The sequence below is a fragment of the Podarcis liolepis genome (assembly GCF_965112155.1).
Source record: "Podarcis liolepis genome assembly, chromosome: 2".
NCBI lineage: Eukaryota > Metazoa > Chordata > Lepidosauria > Squamata > Lacertidae > Podarcis > Podarcis liolepis.
Genome location: NC_139555.1, coordinates 23,029,152 through 23,056,795, shown reverse-complemented (window position 1 = coordinate 23,056,795; position 27,644 = coordinate 23,029,152). Strand labels below are relative to the sequence as shown.

The window sequence follows — 27,644 nt, the reverse complement described above, 5'->3', positions numbered from 1 at the left end:
CCTTGCCTGCTAGGAAGCCTCAGAGTGCCAACAAGAGGAAGGAGATCAAAAGAAACCAGGAGTGAGTCTTTTTTGCTCTTCATAATATGGCAACATTTATTTATTTATTTATTTATTTAAAAGTATTTAAAAATTTATCATGGGATAAACTTTCACTCATACAGTGGTACCTCGGGTTACAGACACTTCGGGTTACGGATGCTTCAGGTTACAGACTCTGCTAACCCAGAAATAGTACCTCGGGTTAAGAATTTTGCTTCAGGATAAGAACAGAAATCACACGGCAGTGGCAGGAGGCCACATTAGCTAAAGTGGTACCTCAGGTTAAGAACAGTTTCAGGTTAAGAACGGACCTCTGGAACGAATTAAGTTCTTAACCCAAGGTACCACTGTATACCATCAGAGCATGTCATTCTGATGAAAGTTAATTTTTGCAGAATGGCCAGAATTTCTGCAGAATTATCCACAGAAAAATCTCCCTAACCCTGAATCTCAGTGGGCCACAATCACTCATCCTCTGGCCTAACAGATTATAGTGTTGCTGCAAGGATACCAAAAAAAAAAAAGTCAGGTAACTCTTATCAGTGAGCCAATGTTGTACTTTTCCTGAGCTCCTGCCACTCCCTGCCGTGTATCGCCTGTGGGGTCTCAGCACCGTGAACACAGCCGCCAGTCCATTTGGATTTTTTACAAATAACGGGAGTTTGGTATGGGTGCCAACTCACCCTTTTCTCTATTATTATTGTTATTATTATTATTATTAAACTTTATATTGTGATAGGAATTTTGAGGTCTTAGGTATATGGTAATGTTCATAACCGCACGTACATAGATCAGCACAGGAAGACCGACCTGAAGCCATCTTGATTCCTAAACTGAGCAAATGTTTTCTCTGCAAGGTCCAAGTGAGAAACCTCCCATTGTCTCTTTCCTCACAAATCCTGTCTTAAGGGCACATTTAAGATATGAATAGGGTGTGAGCCTGTGACATGGCCCAGGAACTAAGTATTTATCACTACAAAAGAATGGCCAGACTCCCCAGGCAATCCAATCAAGTAACCTGCCAGACAGTAGATAAACAAGGACAGGAGAAAAACAACATTCAATTTTCTGTTTAGACCGCCTTTTCTGTGACGTAGGTATGATGTATCTGAGGGGTGGTCTTAGGTTACACCCCTTCTGTGATGTAGGTATGATGTTTCTGGGGGTGGTCTTGATCTACAGGGTGGCAATTTCAAAAGTCTTTATAAGGCCTTGCGCGCCATTGTTCTGGGTTCCTCCTCCTCTCCTGTGGGTGCAACAGATCAATAAAGATCAAGCTTACTAGCTGCTTTGCTTCTCAATATTCTCTGGTTGGCCTCTGTTATTCTCTCCTACCAATAGGGAACCTATGTATGGACTCTATATGGGCTCTTGGATACCTCATAAGGGGGAAAGGTAATTTTTGTTTACAACAATATACCGCCCTATACCTGGAGGTCTCAGGGTGGTTCACGGAACACAATCAAAAATATAAAAACCACAAAATATATAATCAAAATAAAAACAACCCAAGAAGCCATATTTTTAAAGGGCATAGAACGCAAGGGCTTCATGGCAGGGCCCGGTTAGGGTGCTGTTAAAATGACTGCCTCTGGGTGTAGTGTTACCATATTTGAAACTGAGAATCTAGACAGAGAAGTTATTTTGTTTTGTTAGCAAAGTTGTCGCGTTTTTCATGGGAAAGCTGTCATGCGTCCGGATTTTCATGGCGCACGCAGTTCCGGGGAACCCCGGACGAATGGCAAGCCCCATCTGACCGGCGTTCGCCCAGCTCGCCCCAATTCCTCGCCGTCTTCTCTTTCCCCAACAGATGGCGCTTTGCACTGTTCCCGCTGCGGAAGCTCACTGCGCCTGCGCGCCTGTGGTTTTGCGCCGAGCCCGGTTGGTTGGCCCCCGTCGATTTCATTCCCGCCCCTTCCTTTTAAAACGAGCTGGAGGCCGCCGCCGCCGCTGCCGTCCTGTGGGCGCAGGCGCACTCCCAACCTTCTTGTCTCGCGTGGCCCTCAAGATGGCGGCCTTCTGTGAGGAGTTTGCGCTGTGCCCTTTGGCGGGAGCCGGGGTCCCCTCTCAGGGGCCGCTGGGCCTGGAGCAGGATGCGGACCGGGTGCTGCTCACGGACCGAGGCCGGACGGTGACGCTGTATAAGGTAAAGACTCCTTGAGGAGAGGAGAAACGGGGGGCGGTCGGGGGTGAAGCGAGCCCTTTGCCGCTTTTCCCATGTCTTGTTTCAAGTCCCTCAGGCACGATCCCTAGGAATAGTCTCAAAAGAGGGGGGCCCTAGTGGTGAGGACCCCTGCGGACCCGCTCAATCCTTTTTGCGCGCAGAAGGTCCCGGGTTCGAGTCCCCGGCGTCCCCCGCAGTATTGGATGGCAGGAACGATGGCAAAAGCGAGGACAACCTTCCTGCAGTTTCGCCTTCACCCCCAAAGGCGCCCTCCTCCCTTGTTCCCCAGGACAGACGGATATTAACAACAACAACAAGATGACAGAGGAAAAGACTTGGGTCTCTTTCTGCAATCCGTAGAATTCTCTCTCAAGAAAATCTCAATTTGCGATGGCTCCTGTGTATTTAAAAGACCTGAACCCCCACAAGCGCATGCCCTACAGCAGGCATAGGCAAACTCGGCCCTTCAGATGTTTTGGGACTACCATCATCCCTGACCACTGGTCCTGTTAGCTAGGGGTGATGGGTGTTGTAGTCCCGAAACATCTGGAGGGCCAAGTTTGCCTATGCCTGACCTACAGTTTTATAAACAATTACAGTATAGGAAAAGATCCATCCTTATACAGTGGTACCTCGGGTTAAGTACTTAATTTGTTCCGGAGGTCCGTTCTTAACCTGAAAATGTTCTTAACCTGAAGCACAACTTTAGCTAATGGGGCCTCCTGCTGCCGCCATGCCGCCGGAGCACGATTTCTGTTCTCATCCTGAAGCAAAGTTCTTAACCTGAAGCACTATTTCTGGGTTAACGGAGTCTGTAACCTGAAGCGTATCACTGTACAGCAGGGTTCTTGCAACTATGATTTATAGTGGTTCTCCCAAGCTGGTGTGCGCACTCCTCCTCATGTTTGTATGCACTTTCTTGCAATTTGAGAAAGTGCATATAAGCATATGGAGGAGTGTGCACAACCAGATTGGAAGAACTCCCATAAATCATAGTTGCAAAAAGCACCCTGCTGTATAGTTCTGTAGAAGGATTTATCTTCTATAATTGTTTATAAAACTATAGGGCATGTGCTTTTGGGGTTTCAGCTCTTTTAAATACACAGTGCAATAGCAAATTGAGATTTTCTTGTGTACATCTTAGTAACTTATGCTAATGATTTAGTGTCTTAACAGTTGATAAGTTGGACTTTTTTTAGGTTTCAGATCAAAAACCACTGGGTTGCTGGTCAGTCAAACAAGGTCAAACAATCACATGTCCTGCTGTGTGCAATGCTGAAACAGGAGAGTTCATTATTGTCCATGATGATAAGGTATGATTTCTTATTAAGGCAAGCATTTGACTATAGTTACTTGGGAAACTCTTGCATTTGGTATAGTTTTATTGAAGCCATGGTGGTCTTTTAAAAAACTTCCTTTATAGAAGTTGTAGTAGGCAAAACAATTCATGTTTAATCAGTCTGTTTGGAAACTGCATGCTAGTGTGGATGAAAACTTGTTCATAATTTTAGAGTGTGCAATAACTGATTTCTGATAGGGAACTGAGCCTCACAAAGACTGCTGTCCTAAAAATACTTCAGTCAAAATCAGTAGGATTTATTTCCATAGAAACAAAAATGCATTAAATGTACATTGCAGAAGCCAATGGGATTTTGTAGGTTTACATTTGAAAATTCTGCACATATCAAGAGACTGTTGGCATGGGTCTGTCATAGTTGTCCTCTGTGCAGCATTCACACACATACCTGAGTGCACAACTCATCTATTTTGGAAATCCTGGCTGTGTGTATATCACAGACCATAAAAACTAGTGTATCTTAAATATCCTAACCTGAATTGCTTATGTCTAGTCGAGCTTTGAGGTAATACTTTGCAAATAGATGTTACGCCTTTGTAAAATGATGGTTTTTTCAAAAGGTTTTACAGATATGGAAGGAAGATGACAGTAACTTGGATAAAGCCTTTAAAGCAACGGTAAGTGCTGATAACTTGTAATAAAGTTGTTTTAGAGCATGGCAGTTACCTTGTGCAATCAGTTGATGGCATGAGTTCTCTATATGTTAACATCAGCCTTGCAAATTATGGGTTGGCTCCAGAAAGGTTATTCTGTAAACCAAAGTGTTCCTTCACTATCTGTGATCTAGCAGGGGTACCAAGGGGAGCAGGGAAGGAGATTTTCACTGATAAGCATCTCTGGACAAGCTGTTCCGCAGGTTCAGGAGAGAACCTGGAACGGCATGGCAGATGATGTTGGGGCTGCAGGTGAATATTGTCGCCTCTTATTGTAGGAAAATGCCCTGTGAGCAGAACTCTGCCCATCTGAAGTCTGGATTGCACTGAAAAATAAAATAATTGTGTCTTTCTAGAACACTATATTTCACCTGTCCTTTCTCCTTCCCGCCTTAGTAAGATAGAGGACCTTTTGCAAATTGTTGAAACAGTCCTTCCACCTAGGGCTAATAACTACTATTGCACAGTAGAAGCTATGCGGTAACTTTAGTTAGTATCTGTGCTTTCAGTATCTAGACTTGGATTTTTGTGAATCAACAAAATACTCAACTGAGTAATGACCTTTTGGGGTATTCTTTTCTCTTTGGGCATAACCAATTTTGCTTTGCTGAAAGAGTTATATTTCAGTGTCAGTCAGAATAGTAATACAGATGCTGTCACTGAGTTGCTGCAGAATTTTCCAGCTGTTACAATTGTTTTTACTGTACCGTACCCTTCTTCAAAGGTGTAAATAGCAAATGACAAGAGCCCAGATTCAATTAACTCAGCACCCTTGTGGAAGCTAGCACAAGAGTTTCTGCTAGCACAGTGGACCTACCCTGCTACAATTCTTCTCCCATCTCTGCTGTGATATTTAGATCTGTAATTCAGTTGCAACTCATTCCATTGCTCATACCAGTACCTGGAGCAATCAACTTTTTAAGGCCAGCCAGAGTGAATATAATTTTTTGCTGAACATTGCAATATTTATTAACATTTACCATACTTTACCGTGCATAAGACTAGCTTTCCCCCCATAAAAACATGCTAAAAAGTGGGTGTCATCTTATACATGGGTAGTGCATAGGGTGGATGTTTGATTGGTTGCTGCCGCGGCTGTCAGCAACTATTGTGCATGTTATTGGTTGCTGTGTCAGTGGGTGGTGTTGATTGGCTGCTGCTGCATTTGCGTGGGCAGTTGGCAGCTTCAGCTGGCGAGGGGACAGACGGGAGGCGGAATATTCCATGCGTGTGGGTGAGAATTTTTCGGCATTTCCCCTAAAACAACCCTGGGCAATCCTCCGCAAAAAAAGCTCAATGACTTTTTGCCATCTCCCCCCCATTTTCTGTAATTTCAGTCCCCCAAAATAGGGGGCATCTTATAGACTGAAAAGTATGGTATTACAAAGATACCTGCACTTTTGTTACCGTTTATATTGCACATTTATATTCAAGACTAAAGTTAAGAGTTTATTTTGCAGTTGTCAGCAGATGTGTATCGGGTACATTCTCTGCCTAATACCGAACCCCTGGTCCTGTTCAAAGGTGGTGCTGTCAAGAGTTTGGATGCTTTACTCACAGCCCCTCAGCAAGAAATTGAAAGTGTTGTTTCAGACGAAGTTATTAGGTGAGTGCCACAGTTAATGCAAGCTTTCCAATTCAAAAATTAGGCTATAGATTTGTTGCTGGGTCTCTCTAGATCCCTTAACCTCACTCTGGTACCAGAGCTACCCATCGCCTTGTTTCTTTGTAATGCCTTATTCAGTTCATTCTTCCTGCAGGTGAACAATTAGTTTCTTAAGTAGGCTTGGAAACTAAGGAATATGGTGAATAAAAGCGCTCTATTTACTCCCCAAAAATGGGATAGTGTGAAGCATGACGGATAACTTCATACATTCAACTTTGCATCATACTTTACACTCATAGTTGTGTTGTATTGGCTGTGAACCTTATTTCAAATAATAACCATGTTAGCATGCAATGCTAGAGCAAACCATGGCTTAGCATGAATGTACTGACTGCGAGGGAGATGTTCACACCTGCTTTGCTCCTCCCTGGTTCTTATAAGCTCTCTATGGTGCAGAAGCTATGCTTGGGTTAGTGTGCAGTCTGAACCCAGGATTGTGGTTAAGATCTCTCTCTGATAACAAGCGGTAGCCAATTTTTGATCTTGGCTACAGATGGTGATTTAAGGAGAAGAGAGCTCAACCACAATCCTTGGTTTCGCTTAGATGCCACATGAGACCTAAAGAAGCCACAGAGAAGCAGAAGCATATCTGCATGGTCCTAGTAAGCCATAGTTTGTCTTACCGTAGTGTGCAAAGTAGGCCATTGTATTAAGTATTCTTTGTGGCCATGTTTTTAGTTTTGATTGCCCTGCAATAATAATATAACTTATTTTTAGATGGAGTGATGCTTTCTTGGACGTTGGACATCCTGTTCTTATATTTATTACTGAGCAGGTAAGTGATAAATATTATAAGGTTTTAAAGTAGTGATGCAATATTTCCGTGTTTAAGTCACAGGTGTGGCATTTTGTTTACTATCTTATTTGTTGATGCAGAATCGGTCTTAACACTTGAATAATAATCCTCTACTGCAGGGGGCTACTTACATGCTTTAATTTGGGTACCTCTGTCTCCCCAATAAAGGTACTCTAACAGATATTTCTAGCCTTGGAAACTGAAATGTAAATATTTAGATTTATTTTCCATGATAAGCATTTTAAAGTTATTTAAGTTGAACGAGCTTGTAGTAGCAATGGTCACACATAACTGAATTCTGAAATATGTGCATTGTGCATATGTACCCCACAGAAATAATAATAATAAAATCATACAGTGACTAATGGAAGGATTGCTCAGGCCTACTGAGAGCCAGTGTGGTGTAGTGGTTAAGAGCGATAGACTCATAATCTGGGAGAACCAGGTTCACGTCTCTGCTCCTCCACATGCAGCTGCTGGGTGACCTTGGGCTAGTCACACTTCTCTGAAGCCTCTCAGCCCCACTCACCTCACAGAGTGTTTGTTGTGGGGGAGGAAGGGAAAGGAGAATGTTAGCCGCTTTGAGACTCCTTCGGGTAGTGATAAAGTGGGACATCAAATCCAAATTCTTCTTCTCTTCTTCTTCTTCTTCTACTACTACTACTAAGAATTAAGTCTCTTCATATGATCCACTGTGGAAATGTTACTATGCAGTAGAAGATTAATACAGATGCAATACTTATGTGGTGCTGTTTTTATTTGCAGTTCTTGGGATGGTTTGGACAGGATGAGCAATGAATCATTCTCAAACTCAGAAAAAAAACCTTATTTTAATTTCAATATTGTAGTACAATAGGTTGTCCAGAATGAACAACAAGAAACTCCTATTTCATTGTGCTTTAGAAAGTCCTGCTTTGTAGGGAATGGGGAATACTTTCTTATAAGAGGAATCCTCCAACTTAATGGTGCAAGCATACTATTGGACAGGCATTTGTTCACTGTAACCTGCTGGTATTACACAATCTTTGCTTTTTCGCTTAAATCATAGCTACATAATGATTTGTGGGGAATTACCATTGCAAATGTTTTTGGGGGGCCCAAATATCTCTTAGGTATATGATATAGTTAATTTCTTCTGTCTAGCTGCAATGTCTTTTTAATGAACCTGGTTGTCTGGGAAATGAAAGAAGGCCACTCTTTTTCTTCAGGATGGGAATTGCTTCATATACGTTCAGCAGTGTAATCCATGCATCCTTCAGAAGTTTAAACTGGAACAAGGTGGCGAGTCAGCCACACCGCTGGGTTTTGCAGCATACTTGAAAAACAAAGTTGTCACGTTGCTTTGCTTGTGTAAGTATTAAGGTATATTCTAATTGTACAGGAGGGGAACCCTGCCTTGATAAAGTGCAGAAGAGCAAGCATCATGTTATTTCCAATCAGTCTTTTGCAATTAAATGTTGAATAAACAGGCATAGTTCTTAACAGTGTAATTGTATACTTCTGTGAGGAGCATAGACATCTATGCATATTTACAAATTCAGTACAGTGAGTTTGTACATTCAGATGTAATGTACAAACATGAACTCGGGGCCAAATGCTGCCTCTTCCCACTAAATAGGAGGGGGTTATAAGGTTACAGTTTTTCTGTACAGTGGTACCTCAGGTTAAGTACTTAATTCGTTCCAGAGGTCCATACTTAACCTGAAACTGTTCTTAACCTGAAGCACCACTTTAGCTAATGGGGCCTCCTGCTGCTGCCGCGCCACCAGAGCACGATTTCTGTTCTCATCCTGAAGCAAAGTTCTTAACCTGAAGCACTATTTCTGGGTTAGCGGAGTCTGTAACCTGGAGCGTATGTAACCTGAGGTACCACTGTATTTATGATAACATTATTTGCTGTTTTAACCACCTGCCAGAATTGCTAAGCCTTTGCACACTTGTAATTGTCAAACCATATTATGCTGTTGTATCCAAATGGGATTGCTGTATTAAAGGTCAAAAACCTAAGACTGTTTCTTAGTTTGGGGTACCTATGCAATCATAAACTCTTTAGCTGAGGATGGTATGTAGAAACTGGACAGACAGTAGTCTATTGATAACAGAGTATGTAGCTGTGAACAGAAGTCGCAGGGAAGGAAGCTTCCCCAACCCATTAAAATTATCTGACAGGCAATGTGCACGCATTAACTCCTTGGGGGATATTTGGCAATTGTGGCTGGTATGCATGGGCTACACAGGACCTCCATGGAAGCAGCTGACAAATGGAACCATTCCGAACCATGCCTCCTCTTAAGTGATGCCCTGTCTTTTACGGTGATGATTTGTGTATGTCGACTAGTATTTATTTATTCTTAACTATTACGTAACTGAATTCTATTCTTACAGATTCCAACGGATGTGTGTATAAGGTTCTGGTGCCCCTGCAACAGAGTGGCTCTGAAGAAGAGCAATTTTTACAAAAGTCTCTTCTGATCAGACTTCTGGTATCTGGCAGTATTTTAAAAAGCACTTCAATTGCTATTCTCGATAAAGATCATATTGCCATAACAGGATGTTTGGATTCCCCAGATGGCCGCGTTAAAGGTAACGTAAATCGCTTCAAAATGCAGCAGCTGGACTAAATCTATTCTGCTTAATTTGTTGACTGTAAACAGGAAGGAAACATCCAAGAAGCACTCTTAAATAAACATTAAACAAATATTGAGCACCTAAAGTCAAGATGTTATACAACAGCCTGGTGCCTGCCAGATACTTACTGACTGCAACTCCCATTGGTTGTGCTGCCTGGGATTAATAGGAGTTGGAATCCAACAACATCTGGAGGGCTTTAATGCAATATAAAATGTAGAATAAAAAGCAACAAGTGTCTGGTCTGCAGGCAGCTAATCTAAATATGCAGATGCATAATAAAGAAGAGCAAGGAAAGACAGCAGAGAAAGATATACAGGCAACTCCCAATTCTGGGTCATCATGTGCATAAGCCCACCCGGTTATGCCCTCTTCTGGGTCTGAAAATGGTGCAAATATTCATGGAACACGAGCAAAATGGGAGTTGCCTGTACAGTTGATTGTTATTGATCTGTTAAACCATACATGGTAGAGTGATTAATTACACAACTGAAGCTTCACTTTATCAAAAATAGATTTGTTGAACCGTTTTTGTAAGAGAATAGTAATGACTCTGATTATAAATTGAGACTTACTTCAGCAATGTTTGACTGGAAGGTTTTGGGTATGTTAATTACTTTGTAGGGCACATTGCCAAAGTTGTCTTACTCAATTTGCAGGCAGCATTCATAACTGAAAGCTTTATAAGTGGTACTCTTGTTTTTCCTATTTGTAGATTGCTTTTCCATATGGAATATAAAATTTCAAACATTACAGGCTTTAAAGGAATTACCACGGGGAACCACTGGACAAGTAAGTTGTGATCAATGTGATCTATCCATTTTCATTTTAATACACTTGTAGCTAGTTTACAATGGAAAACCTTGAACAGAACATATGAAATATGAAAAAAAGAATGCTGAAAAAGGTATTAGTCAGCATGACTAAGCTGCTTCTGGCGCAACGGAACACCGAAACCGGAGCAGCGCATGGAAATGCCGTTTACCTTCCCGCCAGAGCGGTACCTATTTATCTACTTGCACTTTTTGGCATGTTTTTGAACTGCTAGGTTGGCAGGAGCTGGGACTGAGCAACTGTTGTTGGGATTCAAACTGCCAACCTTCTGATCAGCAAGCCCAAGAGGCTCAGTGGTTTAGACCACAGTGCTACCCTCGTCCCTAAATTGATCAGTAGTCTGCAATTACCGTATTTTTCGCTCTATAACACGCACCCGACCATAACACGCACGTAGTTTTTAGAGGAGGAAAATCCGTAGGCATGCCACCCATAGGCATTTCCTCCATAACACGCACAGACATTTCCCCTTACTTTCTAGGAGGAAAAAAGTGAGTGTTATGGTGCAAAAAATACGGTAATCTTCTACAAATCTAGCAATAATTGAAAATCTTTGTAAGTGTGCCCCATTGCTCAGTTATTGCAGGGCTTCAGGTATATATAGATGACAAAACTGTTACCTTTCAAAAGAAATTAGAAAGCTCAAAAGATCTGTAGCATTTAAGGGCGTGTTTGTGTTGTGAGTATACTGTGTTAATTCACTTTTTACTTGCTAATTATTTGTATTTGATGTTTTCTAGTGTTGGTGTTATGGAGACAAACTCTTCATAACACATGGTAACGAATTAACAGTAATATTGTATAAGTGTGAAACATCTTCCTTGGCTGCTGCTGTTGGGAAAGTTAAGGATACACAAACATCAGGTAGGGCTTAATTATAAAGCTTATATTTACATTCACATAATCCTCTTTTGGAAATGCCTTTAGAAAACTACATGTAAAAAACGCCCATCTTAAGCTGCTTATCCTATTGGAAGGCAGTGTACTAAGATTTTTCAGTTTACAAATTGGATTTTAATATTCACGAATATTCTCATTTGTATTGTCCAATTCTCTGTGGATTTTAGATGGTATGTTAAAAAGTATATTTAGTGTTTTTGCTTTACCTTAATTTATTATGATTAAATTCAGTTAGACATTCAATATGGTAAACTCATAACAATAGCTTATTTTGACATCCAAACCCACGCATTACAAAAGCCAAGTTCTTGTCTGGTATAATTTTTATAGAAATCTTTTTTTGGTCATTTGTGCATAACAATAATAGGTTTCACTCTCTAATGTGATAGTCTATATTACTTTTTCCAGAAATGAAGATTATACCTGCAGATTGGAACATGCTTCAAGAAGATGATCTGATAGGTGTAAAGCCAGATCAGCCTGCTAAGTGTGAATCTAATAGGCTGGTATGTTGGTTTCATAGTCACTATTCAATCTTCCTTTTGCTATCTCCATTTCACTATTTATTAAACTCTTTAGATAGATGGATAAAATAGCATTTTCAACAAAAAGGCATACCATTTTAAGGAATCCGTACAAGATACCAAAATTCCTTAAGTATCCTTGGTTTCTGTGCAATACAGCCAGAATGTTAATAGGCAATGCAAAGCAGGGAGTTCCAATCATTACAAAAAGAAACTCAGCTGTTGAATTTAAGGGAATTGTAGTCCATCTTTTAATGATGAAGTTTAACCTCTCTGATCTGCATAATGGTTACAGTTGAAATTGGGAAATGTCAGCCCACTCTTTTGGTTTTTGGAAGATTTTCACTTGAATTCTTGGGGTTTAATCCAGATTAAGCTGTTGCAGTTTGATCTCATAGTCATGAATAACTTCACATCACTTGATTACAAATTGATATTCTTAAATGGTTATCTTGTTTCTGGGGGGGGGGGGGAGCACAAATATTAGTCCTGAAAGCATTTGCTAAATTGTACTATGTTTATAGAAGGGATCAAGCTCTAAGCAGGGTGCATTAATCACCTATTTCCCCCTTTCTTCGGTGCCATAGAATCATAGAATGTAGAGTTGCAAGAGACCACGAGGGTCATCTAGTCCAAACCCCTTCAGTGCAGGAATATTTTGCCCAACGTTCCTCTAAACTCACTACACTATTCCAGCGCATCCTCCAACCCTGTGAAACAGCTTTTCAGGCAGCTCCACAGGGCTCCACAGGAAGCATGTATGTCATATTAAAGTAAAAAAAAGAATTGCTTGTAAATGCTTTCCAGAAAATTAGTTGTATTGGACCATTGTACTAAAAAAAATATATCTTTCTTATGGCAGATTTGCATAGGATTGGGAAATCTAATTCACTACTGAAACAGGGTGCTCTTTATTCTGGATTAGTTAATCCAGAACATTTTTTTTATCTCTACCTCCACCCACTGCTAGAAGGTGACCTTAGGCAAATTGTCCTTTAGAAATTGCGGCTCTCGGCAGGAACAAAGATCATGTGCTAAAATCTGCATAATGAAATATTTTTCATAATCTTGGATTTCTCTCTCTACCTCTTCTAAAAAGATCAAAACTGATGCTTGCATATCTCTTTTCCTTTATTAAATTATTAACCTATTTTGTTCTTAAAACAGTTTTGTTTTGATGATCAAAAGAGAATATAACTACCGGTGAATTGACTCTGCTGGCAGAATTTCTAAAACTAGTTGTAATTGGTCCTGGATACGTGTTACCATTGGCTGTTCTTTTTCTTTAACTGTCGTGGAACTTTAATTCTCAAAGAATCTTACTTATGCATGTTTAAATACTTGCAGTTGAGGTCAAGAAAGAGCATGGATGCAAAAACTCAACTGGAGACTCTGACAATGGAACAGCTGCTTTTAATTATCAAGGTAAATATAATAATTTATTATTTATACCCTGCCCATAAGAAAAACACTTAGGAAAGTTGGAGTGGTTGAGTAGAGAACAAGATATCATTTAGTGGCAATATTTCTTTCTCTACACATTGATGCTTTAACCAGAAAAAATGGTACCAGGAAATATGGTATACAGATGCACAATATTAAAAAATATGTATACTAACTTATTAAAAAAGAATTGGCAAATTTCTTTTTTCCATCAGACTTTTAAATTCAACTCTGACTTTAAGTTTGAACTTATTTTAAGTCTTACCAAATTGGGTCTCTTGTCACAGCTCAGATCACTGTGATTAAGCACTGTGATTAAACCAAATTTAAAATATTGGTCCTTCACGTTTTACGGTAACCGTTGATTGATATTGTGAGAGCAATTGGACACCTTTGTGGGGTTTTATCAGCCAAGTAATTATTTGGCAAAGCTAGAATCCCACTGAAATATAGAGCTGGGAGATTTTACATAAAATTTATTCTAACAGAGCTTACATTCAGGGGTGGAGGAGGGGGCGTGCTCCAGGTGTCAACACTGAGGGGGGTGATAATGCCGGGCAACACTCACCTTGCGCCTGCAGCACGCCCAAGCCACATGTCTCTCCTGGGAGTGACATGGTGGCTTGGGCACCCACAGGCTCCGCGCTGCCCCAAACGGTCCACCTGCCACCTCCCCCTTAGCTGTAGGGTGGCTGAGTGGCAGGAGACAGGCAGACTTCTCGGAGGCCCCGCGGAGCATCCTGCCCTGGCTGGTCCCGCCCCATGGGCAGCTGCTCCTGCTCCACAGGTGCAGGACATGCACGCCCTCCCAGGCGCCCGATTGGCTTGCTCTTCCGCTGCTTCCATTAGCTTGCTTATATAACTTCATTTATGTAGGACAGGAATGCAGCAGCAGGAATGGGAGAAGAGGGAGACAGCTACTATTGTTTGCTCCAAGTACCCACATGGCTGCTCATTCACATTAAGCCATATGTCCGTGTAACATGTGCAGACCAAACCAATGAATAGTCTCACCGTTGATCAAACAAACAATAGTTTGTTTTCCACCTCCTCTTCCCTCATGCCTTTTGTAGCTTGATGAGCATCAGGGCTGGGGTACCAAACAAATCATATAACTCCATGCTGCAGTTGAAACAAACCACAGTTCATAAACCAGCAGCAAACCATACCTTCAGAGCATGGTTTGTTGGCAGTAAACAAACTATAGTTAAGCTGTTGGGCAGGGTTTCAATAACCAGACAGTGATTTAATAAACCATGGTTTATACTCCCATCTTTCAACTTTAGCAAAACTAAACCGGGTTTGCTCTGCTTTTTAGCAATGTAAATATGTGATTGAATTAGATCAGCAATGATTCATTCCTCTCTGCTAAACTGAAATAACAACTGAAACCTTGACCCAACATGGTGCCCTCCAGAGTTCCTGGTCAGGGGTGCCAACTTGAATAAATATTGTGGGGGCCCAGGTAAGCCCCACCCTGCATAATTGATCACATGATGCAGAGCACACATACCATTTGAAAGGAAATGCTCATCAACTTTGTTGAGGCCCAGCCCCCACTAATATTGTGGGGGCCGAAGCCCCCACGGCCCCTAGGAGTTGGCTCCTATGTTCCTGGTAGTTCTCACAACCAGCACAGTTGTGCTGGGTGACAGATTTTTTTGCAAGTAATAAGCAACTGTTCTAAATCACCTTTCTACCTAGGGGGCAATGCTTATCAAAAAGTTTCCATTTAAAAATTAAAGCAGATGCAAATGTTTGCTATTGAATCCAATGTTCTAGTAGTGTTTTCATTCATGTTAAGACAGTATTGCTGAAAAATCTTATGACTTAGAGCCTGAGTACTGTAAGGGCAGGAGAAGGCTCATGTAGGGAGGTTTTCCCATCCCCTCCTCCACCCATAGACCACGGCGTTCCTTGCCACCATCACCAGAAAGAACTCTCTGAAATGCCTTTTGTAATATGGTGGCAGCTGTGACACATCCAGGCATCTAAAGACAGTGTTTTTGTTTCTTACAAAACATTCTCATGCAGATTTCGGCTGCAGTCTTATGCATTCACATGAGAGTAAGACTCATTGAACTTAACGGGATCGACTTCTGAGTACAGTGGTGCCCTGCAAGACGAATGCCTCGTAAGACGGAAAACTCACTAGACGAAAGAGTTTTCCTTTTTGGAGGTGCTTCGCAAAACGAATTTCCTATGGGCTTGCTTCACAAGACGACAATGTCTTGCGAGTTCCTGCGGGTTTTTTTTCCTTTTCTCCCCCTTTTGCTAAGCCGCTAAGCCGCTTATCAGCTGATCCGATCAGCAGATAAGCCGCTAAAATCCGCTAATTTGTCAATGGGCTTGCTTCGCAAGACGAAAAAAACCGCTAGACGAAGAGAATCACAGAACGGATTCTTTTCATCTTGCGAGGCACCACTGTATTGCACAGTTAATGGATTAAAACTCATAGGGCAACCAAGATTACTTTTAATTACTTTGGCTAGTTAAAGCTGGTTTTCTGGGACTGTTGAACAAAATACTCTCTTTCAGGATTCTTCTCAGAATGTAATTGAAGAAAAGCTGAAGACATTTTTCTCCAGTACTCAGATACCAGACTTTCAAGCATCAGTTGGATGTGTACTCTCTGCTCTTGTGAACAGGTGTAAAAGAGAGTCCTCATTTTACCCTCAGAGTTGCCTGGTGCAAATTATCCAGACACAAGGCCTCTCTTACAGGTGAGCTAGTATTTATTTTATAATAAGGTAAAAAGGTAAAGGAACCCTGGGTGGTTAAGTCCAGTCAAAGGCGACTATGGGGTGTGGCACTCATCTTGCTTCAGGCCAAGGGAGCCGGCATTTGTCTGCAGACAGCTTTCTGGGTCATGTGGCCAGCATGACTAAACTGCTTCTGGTGCAACAGAACACCATGACGGAAGCCAGAGCACACAGAAACGCCATTTACCTTTCCGCCACAGTGGTACCTATTTATCTACTTGCACTGGCATGCTTTCAAACTGCTAGGTTGGCAGAAGCTGGGACAGAGCAATGGAGGCTCACCCCGTTGTGGGGATTTGAACCACCGACCTTCCGATCAGCAAGCCCAAGAGGCTCGGTATTTTGGACCACAGTTCCACCCGCATCTCTCTTATTTTATAATGAAATTTAAGGAACTGGAATCCTTCAGGAACTTTGAGAATAGTGGCTTATCAGAAACTGATTTCTTGTGAACCTGTGGTGCTCCCAGAAACCTGAAATACTTTTGTGGATAAAAGTTAATATTTAACTAATTGCAATTATATCCGGAGATGTAACTGTTTACCCTTTTGTTCAAGTATGTGCCCAGATCTAATGGCGGTTGCCTTGGAGAAAACAGATGTACACTTGTTACAACTATGTCTCCAGCAATTTCCTGACATCCCTGAAGCAATTACCTGTGCTTGCCTGAGGACTTTCCTAAGGTCAGTATCAAGCAATTTATCCTACATTTTTATTAATAATGCTTGCAGTTGTTTGCTTTGAAGTACTATTTTTTCTCTGAAGGAACTTCAGAGACACCATGGTGTATGGACACTAGCTTACCACTTTGGCAAGAAGTAGAAATGACATGTATTTTACCCTATTTAATTCCCTTGTGTATGAGAGCTGTTCATAATGAACTCCATTGCAGTTATCAGATGAGATTTCCATTGTATTAGAGACATTTTCATTTAGAAAATTCTGAATCATCTTCTTCTTTAATTGACTACAGTCAGAAAAGGTTAGTATATGAAATCAGGGGGAGTAAATTAACTACCTGATGACTTTAGGCATTCTCCAAATGCGCAGTCATCTCTAAAATGCAATTTTGTGTGTTATGGGATGTTGTGTTATGGGAGGCTGAAGGCAGCCCTGTTTAGGGAAGCTTTTCAGGTTTAACAGACCACTGTATTTTAATACTTTGTTGGAAGCCACCCAGAGTGGCTGGGGAAGCCCAGCCAGATGAGTGGGGTATAAATTATTATTAATAATAATAATAATAATAATAATAATAATAATTTTATTATTATTTTATTTATTGATCAACGCAAATTGAATGTAATAATAATAATTTTTATTTATACCCCGCCCTCCCCAGCCAAGGCCTGGCTCAGGGCATCTAACAAGCATTAATAAAAGCAAGTTGAATTAATACAACTTAAAAACAAGATTAAAATACAACATTAAAATATTAAAATGCAGCCTCATCACAGGAGAAAGGAAAATGAAAAAAGAGGGGGAGGGAATCAAATTGGCTCCAAGCCAAAGGCCAGGTGCAACAACTCTGTCTTACAGGCCCTGCGGAAAGAAATCAGATCCTGCAGGGCCCTGGTCTCATGAGGCAGAGCGTTCCACCAGACCGGAGCCAGTGTTGAAAAGGCCCTGGCTCTGGTTGAAGCTAATCTAACTTCCTTAGGGCCTGGGACCACTAGGGTGTTGCTATTTATGTAGAGACTTCTCTAGACATGCATGGAAAGGCATGTTCTTCTGTCCATCTTAATCCCAGATAGTAGTTATTGATGTTGTTGTTATGAAATGTCAATTTCAGAAATTTCTTATAAAATGCCTTTTTAAACTAACATCAGCATCTGGGGACTTTTCTTTTTCTTCCTAGCATTGGTGATGACCGCCTTGAAGAAATGAATGTGTATTTAGATTCTGTAGCAGGTTGTGTTGATACTGCGCACAACAACAGAATGGGAACGCAGTCTAAAGTTATACAGAACGGCTTCAATTCTGAGCTCCCGGAAGAAGACATCTGCGACACACCATTAACTCAGAAATCTTACATGACATACACAAGAGAAATATGCCCTGTTGGACCACAGAAGGCAACGTTGCTGTATCCTTTGCACAATAAATATAGTTGTTCTTAACAGATGCGGAACGGTTATGTGGCACCTGTAGCGTATTGTTCCACTATGTTGGAACCTCATTTCTTGGAGATTTAACAATTGTGAAGGAATGGTGAAAGTGGTATTTTGCTGCACCACCCCCAGTGCACCCTGAAGAACTGCTCCAGAGAACAAGGTGAGGTCTGGGGGGGGGGCTGTATGGGGAATCAGCAGTTTGCTGCCTCCCCCACTCCTTCCTTCACTGAGAGCTTCTGTTAAACCTTGGTCCCTTCCTTGGAAGAAGGATCCCTTCAACTTGCAAAAAGAGACTGCAGTTCTAACCCATTTTGTTAGCCTTTTAAAAAATGCTTTCTTTTTCAAAGATGTTGCTCTTAAAGAATGGGGGGGGGGGTAGGCTGGGATGCAACAAAAATCTTAATGCACATTGGTCCTTGACCCTATGACCTGAATCTTACGCAGAAACACCATTCTTCGTTCAGCATACAGTGAGACATTTCTTTTGCCTCATCTGAAAGATCTCTCAGCTGAGCAAGTCATTGTAAGTAGCGACTCCTCTCTTGACTGTTTCTAGATATTATTGTTGATTACATACAGTGGTACCCCGCAAGACGAACGCCTCGCAAGACGGAAAACCCGCTAGACGAAAGGGTTTTCCGTTTTGGAGGCGCTTCACAAAACGAATTTCCCTATGGGCTTGCTTCGCAAGACGAAAGCCCATAGGGAAATGTCCGGGGACCTCTTTTAAATGCTAGCGGTGGGGAGCAAAGCCTTTTCCCCCCCTCCGGCCTTCAGAAGAGGTCCTGGAAGGCTGGCGGGGGCCGAAAGGCTTTGCTCCCCAGCGCCAGCATTTTAAAAGCAGTCCGGGATAGCAGGGAAGCGCTTCCCGCTATCCCGGACGGCTTTTGAAGGCAGGAGAGGCATGCCGGCAAGTCTCCGCCAGCAGCGGCAGCGCTGCCGCTGCCGGCGGAGCGCTCCGCGAAGCCTGGGCGCGCTAATGTGAGCTCGCGCAGGCTTCGGGATGCCGGCAGAGGTCCGCGAAGCCTTAGCCGGACAGCTTTTGAAGGCAGGCGGGGGGAGCAAAGACTTTCGCCCCCGCCAGCCTTCAGAAGAGGTCCAGGACCTCTTCTGAAGGCTGGCGGGGGGCAAAAGTCTTTGTCCCCCCTGCCTGCCTTCCCAGGGGCTTTTAAATCGCCCCGGACAGCGGAGAAGTCCTCCGCTGTCCCGGGGCGATTTTAAAATGCCGCCCGCCAGCATTTTAAGATCGCCCCCGACAGCGGAGAAGCCCTCCGCTGTCCCGGGGTTTTTTAAAATGCTGGGGGTGGGAAGAAAAGCCCTTGTCCCCCCCCCCCCAGCCTTCAGAAGAGGTCCGGGGACAGACTGTCCCCGGACCTGGTCTGAAGTCGGTTTCCCTAGGAACGCATTAATTGATTTTCAATGCATTCCTATGGGAAACCGTGCATCGCAAGACGAAAAACTCGCAAGAAGAAGAAACTTGCGGAACGAATTAATTTCGTCTTGCGAGGCACCACTGTATTTGTTCTTTGAGCATCTTGTGGCTTTTAGAGAAATTATCAATGAACTTTTTCAGTTATGAAATCCATATCTAAATATCACATATCTAAATCCATGTTGATTATTACTGTGATAAATAGATAAGTATCCGCTGAATGATATTTCATCCCACACTGGTTCTGTAGAACCTCCTCGGCCTCTGGTAGTGATAGTTTTAAACTTCAGGTATAACGTTAGTGTAAGCTTCAGGATGTGTTCACGATTAAATTTGCTGCACTTATGCAGATTATTATATATTATATAAATTAGAAAGGGAGGGTAGAATTACTGCATGACATTGGTCAGATTAGACTGAGGACCTTCAGAAGTTTCACTTCTATGCAAGTTGTTACAGGCCTGATGTAGATTTGTTATGTCTGAATCTGAAATCAATATAGGAAGGCAGGCTTGCTTTGCGTTTTATATTTGTTTCTGCATGGAAAAAGTCAGCATAGATTGGTAATATAGTGAGATCCCTGAATTGAGTTGTAGAAAGAAAATTGAGACAAGTATTTTTTTTTAATGAATACTCATTTGCAAGTATATTAAAAATTCTGTACTGTATATACTTAAATTTGAACTACTATTTTAAAGGATATATTTTTCTTCCTAGTTATTTCTCCGGTATCTGCAGTATCTGTACATGAAGTGCAATGAAGAAGCTGCCACAGACCTCTCTGGAATATTTTGTCTGTCCATAAACCAGGTAAGGGGCAGGTGGGAATTAAATTCATCATTGTTCTTGTGAGTTATCAGCATCTATGTGTTAACTCAAGATGTCTGCTTCATTGAAAGGACTTGATCTGTATGTGCACTCCTCTGTGTATTCAGAGTCCGTTTCAGCCCAATGGTAAACATAACTGTCTTCAATTAATGTTTATTCTAAAAGTGAGACTTGGGCTCTTATGGCAGAAATTGTTTTATAGGATCCTTGGTTCCCTTTTTCATGGTTAAAGAAAAATATGCTTCCCTCCTCCAGTTGCTCATGGTGCAGTGACAGAAGGATTGTTAACACACACGCTGTGGTATTGATCTGTTTCCCAATTTTGAATGATGTTACTGCCCTAGCTAACTTGGTTTGGGAAACAGATCTGAAAATTTACAAGATAGCATTGATAGGATCCCTTACAATGGGATAGAATCATACAGTGAGACAGGGAAATACTTGCTGGTCCGTGACTTTCATGATTGCCTTGGAGATTCTGCTCATATAAGTAGTTGCTTAGCTATGCCTGTATTACACACTGTTATTTGCAGAATCATTGTTGAAATATGACAGTTTCAACTCCCTCCCACTCGGCAGCCAAGATTGTTTTAAATTTAAATGTGCTACATGTACATTTCTTGCCAAAAGTGTGGCAAGGGAGCTTTTATATTATACAGAAATTATTTCCTGAGTGTTGGTCTCTTGCATAAAAGCTAAGCAAGTCTTGTGGTACTGTTAAAACATTGGGTTGTGCTCAGCTAAGTCCTACCCACTAGCTCTATTGAAATTAATTTTGGGTAGGACCATCATTGAATCCAATTTCAAGAAATCCATAATGGCATAAGCTTTTGTAGACTACAACCCACTTCATCATATGCATGATTGTACAGAAATGACTATCTTCTGTGGAATATTGTTATTTTCCATTTCAGTGCAGAGAGTTGCATCTGAAGGCTGCATGAACAGAATTTCCCTGCTTCTCTTCCCACCAACTTCCGTACTCCCTAAATGTGCAGGAGCTTTAGAGGGTCCCCCAAATCTTCTTAGAAAAATTGAGTGGGGGGGGGAGGAATGGAGGGCTAAATTAAAATCAGAAGCCCCATTGCACAAAAGGAAATTGGTTCTGCTCACGGATGGGCACATGCCACTCAATAAAAGTATAAGGCAGTGGAATTCTGTCTAATAATTGGTGCTGACTTTCTCATGCATGTGCTGAAGGTTAAGGTATCACTAGCTTACGCTTATCTATCACTGGTTTAATTTTCAGATCATGGACTGGATATGCCTTCTCCTAGATGCTCACTTTACAGTTATTGTGATGTTGCCAGAAGCAAGAGAATTACTTTCTAAGCTGCACAAGTTTGTTAGAGCCCAAGTAAGTTTCCCTTCCTTTTGAAATTGCAGCACCAGAAGCACAGGTTGAACGTTGTAGGTGGTGATACCAAACCAAGCTTCCTTTTGAAAACCACAAATGTTATCCTTTGTTTGCTATCACACTCTGCCCTTTTGCATGAAGGCAACAGTAGTGTCACTTGTGGGAATAAAAGCAATGTTTATAAAGGGCTGGCAGGAAATACGAACAAGTCTTATTTGTTTCCCCCTCTTTTAGGTACGTTTTTACTCAGAACTCAACAAGATTGAAGGAAGCCTGAGGCATTTGCAAAGGATACAGAACCCAGATGATGTGGGCTTATATTCCATTGAAGTTCTGAAACTTGTATGAATAAGGCACATGTTTCTCATAAAATTATTGTTACAAATCTACTGTGGACATTTTTCTCCCTCTTTGCATTCCGACTCATCTGTTCTACCTTGTAAAAGCTTATTAATACCAGAATTCACATTGGTGAACTGTACTGATACCCCTTCAAGGCCGTCTTTTCTAACTTGGTGCCTTCCAGATGTTTTGGACTGGGGCAGAGGGATTTGAAGCCTTTGACATCTGAAGGGCACCAGGATGGCAGAGGCTGCTGTAAGTTACATTACGACTACAACATCCAACCTGAATATCATGTATATATGTATAAACTATAGCTCAGATCCACTTTAAGATACACTAAAGACAAGAGGGTGTCATTAGGAAAGCAACATGCATTTCTTAAAAGAGGTCTTAGCTTGTTTACACTTAATCTTGTAGACTTGTTTGCAAGCTATCTAACACAGGAAAAGTAAATTACAACAGCAAAGTTCAGACCTAGTATAAACGTTATAGGTCAGTGGTGTCAGTAGCTTGAATGTACAGTGGTACCTTGGGTTAAGAACTTAATTCGTTCTGGAGGTCTGTTCTTAACCTGAAACTGTTCTTAACCTGAAGCACCAGTTTAGCTAATGGGGCCTCCTGCTGCTGCTGCTGCTGCACGATTTCTGTTCTCATCCTGAAGCAAAGTTCGTAACCCGAGGTAATATTTCTGGGTTAGCGGAGTATGTAACCTGAAGCATATGTAACCTGAGGTATCACTGTACTGCATGCATAATACATAATACACACAATACAGTTTAGAGATAACTCTAGCTCCTAAAACCTGCTAAAGAAAGTCTTGTAAACCGTGAAACTTCATACTTTAGGTAGAGTCTCCCACAAGGAAAACTCAATTGAAAGAAGTATTACAAAAAAAGTTTCAGTCCATGCCTTAATTGGTCAAGTTTCCATGCTGATAACATTGTTCAATAGGGCATGCCTAACAAACCAGGAAAGAGCTTTGAGCATCTCAGGGGAAAGATGCTCCTGAAAACATAATTTTCAGCTCTGTACACCAGAACTGGTATTGTGAATTACTTGGGAACAAAAAGCACACAAGCTAAGTGTCTAGATATGGTGTTATTTTTCTGCCTGCACGAGGGAATAGAAGATGATACAGAAGCCACATGCAGCACTAGGTCAAAATGCTGTAATTTTAGTAAATTATCAAGTTCCAATAGTTTGCTGTGTTAAGACAGCTTTGACTTAAGTCTTTGGCATTCCATCAACTGGGTCAACCCAACGGGAATACCATATGCCAGTAGACAACCACTGGTCCTTTTGCTTATAAACCTGCTGCAGAAGCATTGGGTTGGCTCTTGCCATCTTTCACACACCCATCCTTTGTCCTTCCCCCTCTCAGTGGCATTGACATTGGGAAGCCAGGTGTACCCTGCCTGCAACTCCCTGCCACTCGCTGCTGATGAAGGTTCTGTGGTGCTCTGTCCCTTTTTGTTATCTTCAGGCATTATGGTAACCATTCTCTAGGGTTAGGAGAGCTGTAATGTTGGAAGACAGAAGTGCCTGGCGTGCTCTGGTCCATGGGGTCACGAAGAGTCGGACACGACTAAACGACTAAACAACAACAACAATGTTCTGTTTATGATGTGGTAAAGCCTAGAGGCAGTGGTTCATCGCAGGAAACCTAAGCGACTTTAAAAATGCATTTATCGACAAATCAGAGTTAAAATGTGGTGCTACAAAGAAAAACAGATTTGTGGCCTCTTGTTTACTCATGAATTAGTCGCTTCATAATTAAAATGGAAATCAGATGAGCTTTGTCATTTGCAGCTTGCAATAGAAGATATGGCTGTAGTTAGAAAAAGCACTGTTTGTACCTTAACAGAGCTATCGGGAAATGTCAGTCTTACAAAAGCAAGCCTGATAGGCTGCAAAAGCCTTGTACAGCTGTCAGATAATCATCATAAAACTTACAGCCTGCTTTTAATGCTGCAAAATTTGCAGATAGTATTCTGCTGGAGGCCGTATTCTGCATTTCAAGTGTCCCTGATTTTCCACCTGATAAGCTTTGATTGCTGCATAAATTACCAAAGGAGGTTGAGTGTGAAGATCTTGGTGATTCATATATCATTTAGAACACCTATGTTCCATACAGACACCACCTCAGATCTCTGAAGAGCTGCTTAAACTTTCCTTTGAGTGGTGGCTATCTTCTAGTAGTGAGGATGTGAGCTTAACAGCAGACTGGAACATGGAAAGTCCTTTAGCTTAGCCATTTCCCCAGGCATTGCATCAAGTTGAAGCGCTTAGAAAAGATAGCAACGCCAGAATGAATTTGGTGATAGGTAGAACAAAAGGATTGGCCTCAATATTCTACTAAAACGCTATGCCTTTTCCTGAAAGGAGTGGATAACAAAGATTTGGTTCATATACTTCACGCAAACCAATACTCTGGCATCCAGACAGAATGACAAATTGTCATTCTTGACTGTCCACACAAAAGAAAGTGGCTATAAACATTAATGCTGTATAGCTTTACTCAACCATCAACAATTTGTTGTAATCACATTGGGTTGGATCCAAAAATGTCCTATCATTCACTTAGGGAGTCGATTTAAAAATGCACAGGCTTTCACTCTGATGAATGCTTCAACAAGTGGAAGGCTGCGAGATGACTTTTGCCAGTATTTTTTCCACCAGGCCACTTGTACTATTCTTGAACTATTCTGAGGAGCCCCTCATCCCTCCCAAGCAGATTTTTCAGGGAAGGGAGGGGAAAAGGTGTAATGGTTTCTAAGGGGTTGCTCATGCGTAAGCAAGTACCTATCTCCCTGGCTGGATGCAAACACCTGGCTGGGCTGCCAAAGAGAACCTCATCTGTCCGGACTGCCACTCGCCCGTGGCTGACTCAGTCGCTGGCAGAATCCATGAGTGGGCGTTTCTTAAACTTCTTCCAGCAAAGAAGCTCTTTGACGCCTAGTCTCTCTGCGCGAAAGCCTTCTGCGCAGGGAGGGCATGGGCAACGGAGGACCCCTACTCTCCCCACTGGTCCCAGGCAAGGAGTCATGGGACCGCCTCACCACTTCCCCCACATGCCCCCCTTCTCCACTGGTGCTACGCTGATTCTCTTCTCCAGAAGATGGGCTGCTTCTCCCGATCCCTGGACGCTCTCTGGAATCCCTCTGGCTTTTGTGCTCTCCCTCCAGTACTGATGGCAGTTCCCTGACAAAAGGGAAATACTATTTTCTGACATTTGAGTATATTGAAAATGACTTGCCTGCCTTAAGTTTGTGGGAGGTCTCTTGTCAGATCACACACCCTTCTAAAACCATAAGGGTACCTGTGGATCTTTCTAACCCATTGTAGCTGAACCCTGATGATATTGTTAAATGTCAAACTCCCTTGGAGTGGGTTGTATCATTGTGAGGTTTACCCAGTAGCCCAGAGCTTGGCTGCAGTGTGTAGGTGTGTCATACAAATGCTCCCCAAGTTCCTCCCGGGGCTGGAAAGGGGTTTGTTTAACCTTTGGTTTGCTAGTAAAACTGAATTACCACGTCGCGAAATTACGCATATCTAAAGAGTGCATCACCAACACGAAAAGTTTGGAAAGCTCTGCAGTAGCCTTTGCCAACAAAGCTATAAAGGACAGCATCTGCAGGTAATCAGTTGCTATATTAATAATTGGAATTCAACTTTTGTACACCTTTGCAGGAAGACTAGGGGAAAGTGCAACTCAGGAGCAGGTAGCATGCAAGGTTTGTGCATCTTGTCTCCCTAATAATAATGATAATAATTTATTATTTATATCCCACCCATCTGGCTGGGCTTCTCCAGCCACTCTGGGTGGCTTCCAACAAAATATTAAAATACAGTAATACATCAAACATTAAAAGCCTCCCTAAACAGGGCTGCCTTCAGATGTCTTCTAAAAGTCTGGTGTTGCTCTATTTTACATCTGGTGGGAGGGCATTCCACAGGGCGGGCGCCACTACCGAGAAGGCCCTCTACCTGGTTCCCTGTAACTTGGCTTCTCGCAGTGAGGGAACCGTCAGAAGGCCCTTGGCGCTGGACCTCAGTGTCCGGGGAGAACGATGTGGGTGGAGCCGCTCCTTGAAAATTTGTTAACTGAATCACCTTTAATAATACCCTCCCCATGTGGTGGCCATGTTGTGGTAGAACTGCAAGTTAACCAGAATAGTGGTCTACGACAGAATATAGGAATTCCTGATCTTCACAAGGCTGCAAGTGTAGAGCAAGCAGACAGCAGGCCTCAAGAAGATACTTGCAGAATAAACTGTGATGACTTGTACAGGTGAGTCTAATGATAACGTTCTGTGAAATGGAAACCTAATCTCACATAGTTTAAGCTATTCAGGGGTCAAAATATTCCTGCCTCCAAAAATGATTAACAATCTGATCTGTGTGATCAAAAGATCTACAGTTAACCCTGAAGACAATTTAACATGTCTCTTTTCCAGATCTAATGTCCTGTCATTGATTATGGCAGTTCTGGAATTGAAGGGTGCAGATGGGATCCAAGGCCATATGGGGTGTGGCAGGCAGAGGGGGATAACCATTCAAAATCTGACCTGTTTTCAAAGACTGCTGTATTTTGAAAATGTGCTATGTTTTGCTCTGAGTAGACCCATTTAAATTCATGAATATGACCAGACTAGGGTCATTGGGTGAAATTCAGCTAAGTTCTTGTGTGCTTGAGGTCTGCTCATGTGGAAGGACTTTCCCAGCTTCTCCCTGCCTTGCTGTGCCACATAAAATTGCTCTGGAGGGTTAGGAGCTAGTCTTGTTGGGTTAACAGTTAACCTCACCTAACACTACACTGAATGCCACCCATTAATGTCAGTGGGTCTACCCTGAGTAAAACTTAGTGGAATACTACCACTAAATGTATTTACTGTTCCAACACTTGAATGAGAGAGACAAATTATTTGTGCTATACAGTGGTACCTCAGGTTAAGAACTTAATTCGTTCCGGAGGTCCGTTCTTAACCTGAAACTGTTCTTAACCTGAAGCAACACTTTAGTTAATGGGGCCTGCCGCTGCGCCGCTGCTGTGCGATTCTGTTCTCATCCTGAAGCAAAGTTCTTAACCCAAGGTACTATTTCTGGGTTAGCGGAGTCTGTAACCTGAAGCGTCTTGTAACCCGAGATACCACTGTATAGTGCAAGCTACACATCTAGATGCAATTGACTGAAAAGGGAGGTCCAACATTTTATTTTGTGTTTGTTTTTATTCTAACCTGCTGATTTATGGACAAGGGCTATCCGCAAAGACTTTGCATGGCTAATGAGCTTCTAGTCCGGTTTTGGTTTTCAGATAGCAATTCTGACTTGAGAAGCCTGTATGGGTTACTATAAAAATGAACATAATCTGTGGAAGGGATGGATTTGAGCCAGTCTCTATATTTACTTTTTAATAGCATTGGTTGAAATCACCTAAATTCTCCCACATCCACCTAATGTAGGAGTACTGCACCGAGAGAAAGCTAGGGGACAAATTGCTACCAACTCCCTTACATAAAAGATGTTGGTAGTAAAGTGGACAGCGAAAAGCAGAGGGTAGCAGGGGGACATTTTTAAAAGTAACAAGCAAAATCATTTTAAAACCGAAACGGGTGGAAATATAAAGCATTAATGACTTAAATACATCAAGGTAGCAGACCTCTGAGAGAGCTTTAGAAATGTCGCTGGCTGAGCCCAAGGAGTCTGTAGGGTACCATCTCTCTGCCTTCAGTGGCAGCACCAGATGAAAAAGAGCACATCCCTGAACATTTGGGGAAGATTTGGGTCTGCAGGGTCCCAAGC

At 42.1% G+C, this 27,644-nt stretch overlaps 1 protein-coding gene across 1 annotated transcript; it reads left to right on the top strand.

Annotated features, from left to right (window-relative positions):
• The first annotated feature begins 1,837 nt into the window (after positions 1-1,837).
• Positions 1,838-21,882, top strand: NOL11 (nucleolar protein 11). Its single transcript, XM_083489998.1, has 18 exons — positions 1,838-2,188; positions 3,406-3,519; positions 4,124-4,180; positions 5,677-5,822; positions 6,600-6,657; positions 7,887-8,028; positions 9,064-9,261; positions 10,022-10,098; positions 10,881-11,004; positions 11,449-11,546; positions 12,912-12,989; positions 15,546-15,730; positions 16,327-16,452; positions 17,625-17,852; positions 18,325-18,403; positions 20,030-20,122; positions 21,390-21,497; positions 21,732-21,882. Exons 1-18 carry the CDS (start codon positions 1,853-1,855, stop codon positions 21,843-21,845), a joined length of 2,361 nt encoding a protein of 786 aa, XP_083346124.1. The 5' UTR covers positions 1,838-1,852; the 3' UTR covers positions 21,846-21,882.
• Positions 21,883-27,644: the final 5,762 nt, after the last annotated feature.

What these genes read in the sequence shown, in the direction of transcription:
- NOL11 (XM_083489998.1), top strand. Translation starts at nt 1,853, where the DNA reads ATGGCGCTTTGCACTGTTCCCGCTGCGGAAGCTCACTGCGCCTGCGCG. An exon ending in TAAGGATACACAAACATCAG is followed by an intron (nt 11,005 to 11,448) that starts GTAGGGCTTAAT and finishes TACTTTTTCCAG; the next exon opens with AAATGAAGATTATACCTGCA. An exon ending in TTTGTCTGTCCATAAACCAG is followed by an intron (nt 20,123 to 21,389) that starts GTAAGGGGCAGG and finishes TTTAATTTTCAG; the next exon opens with ATCATGGACTGGATATGCCT.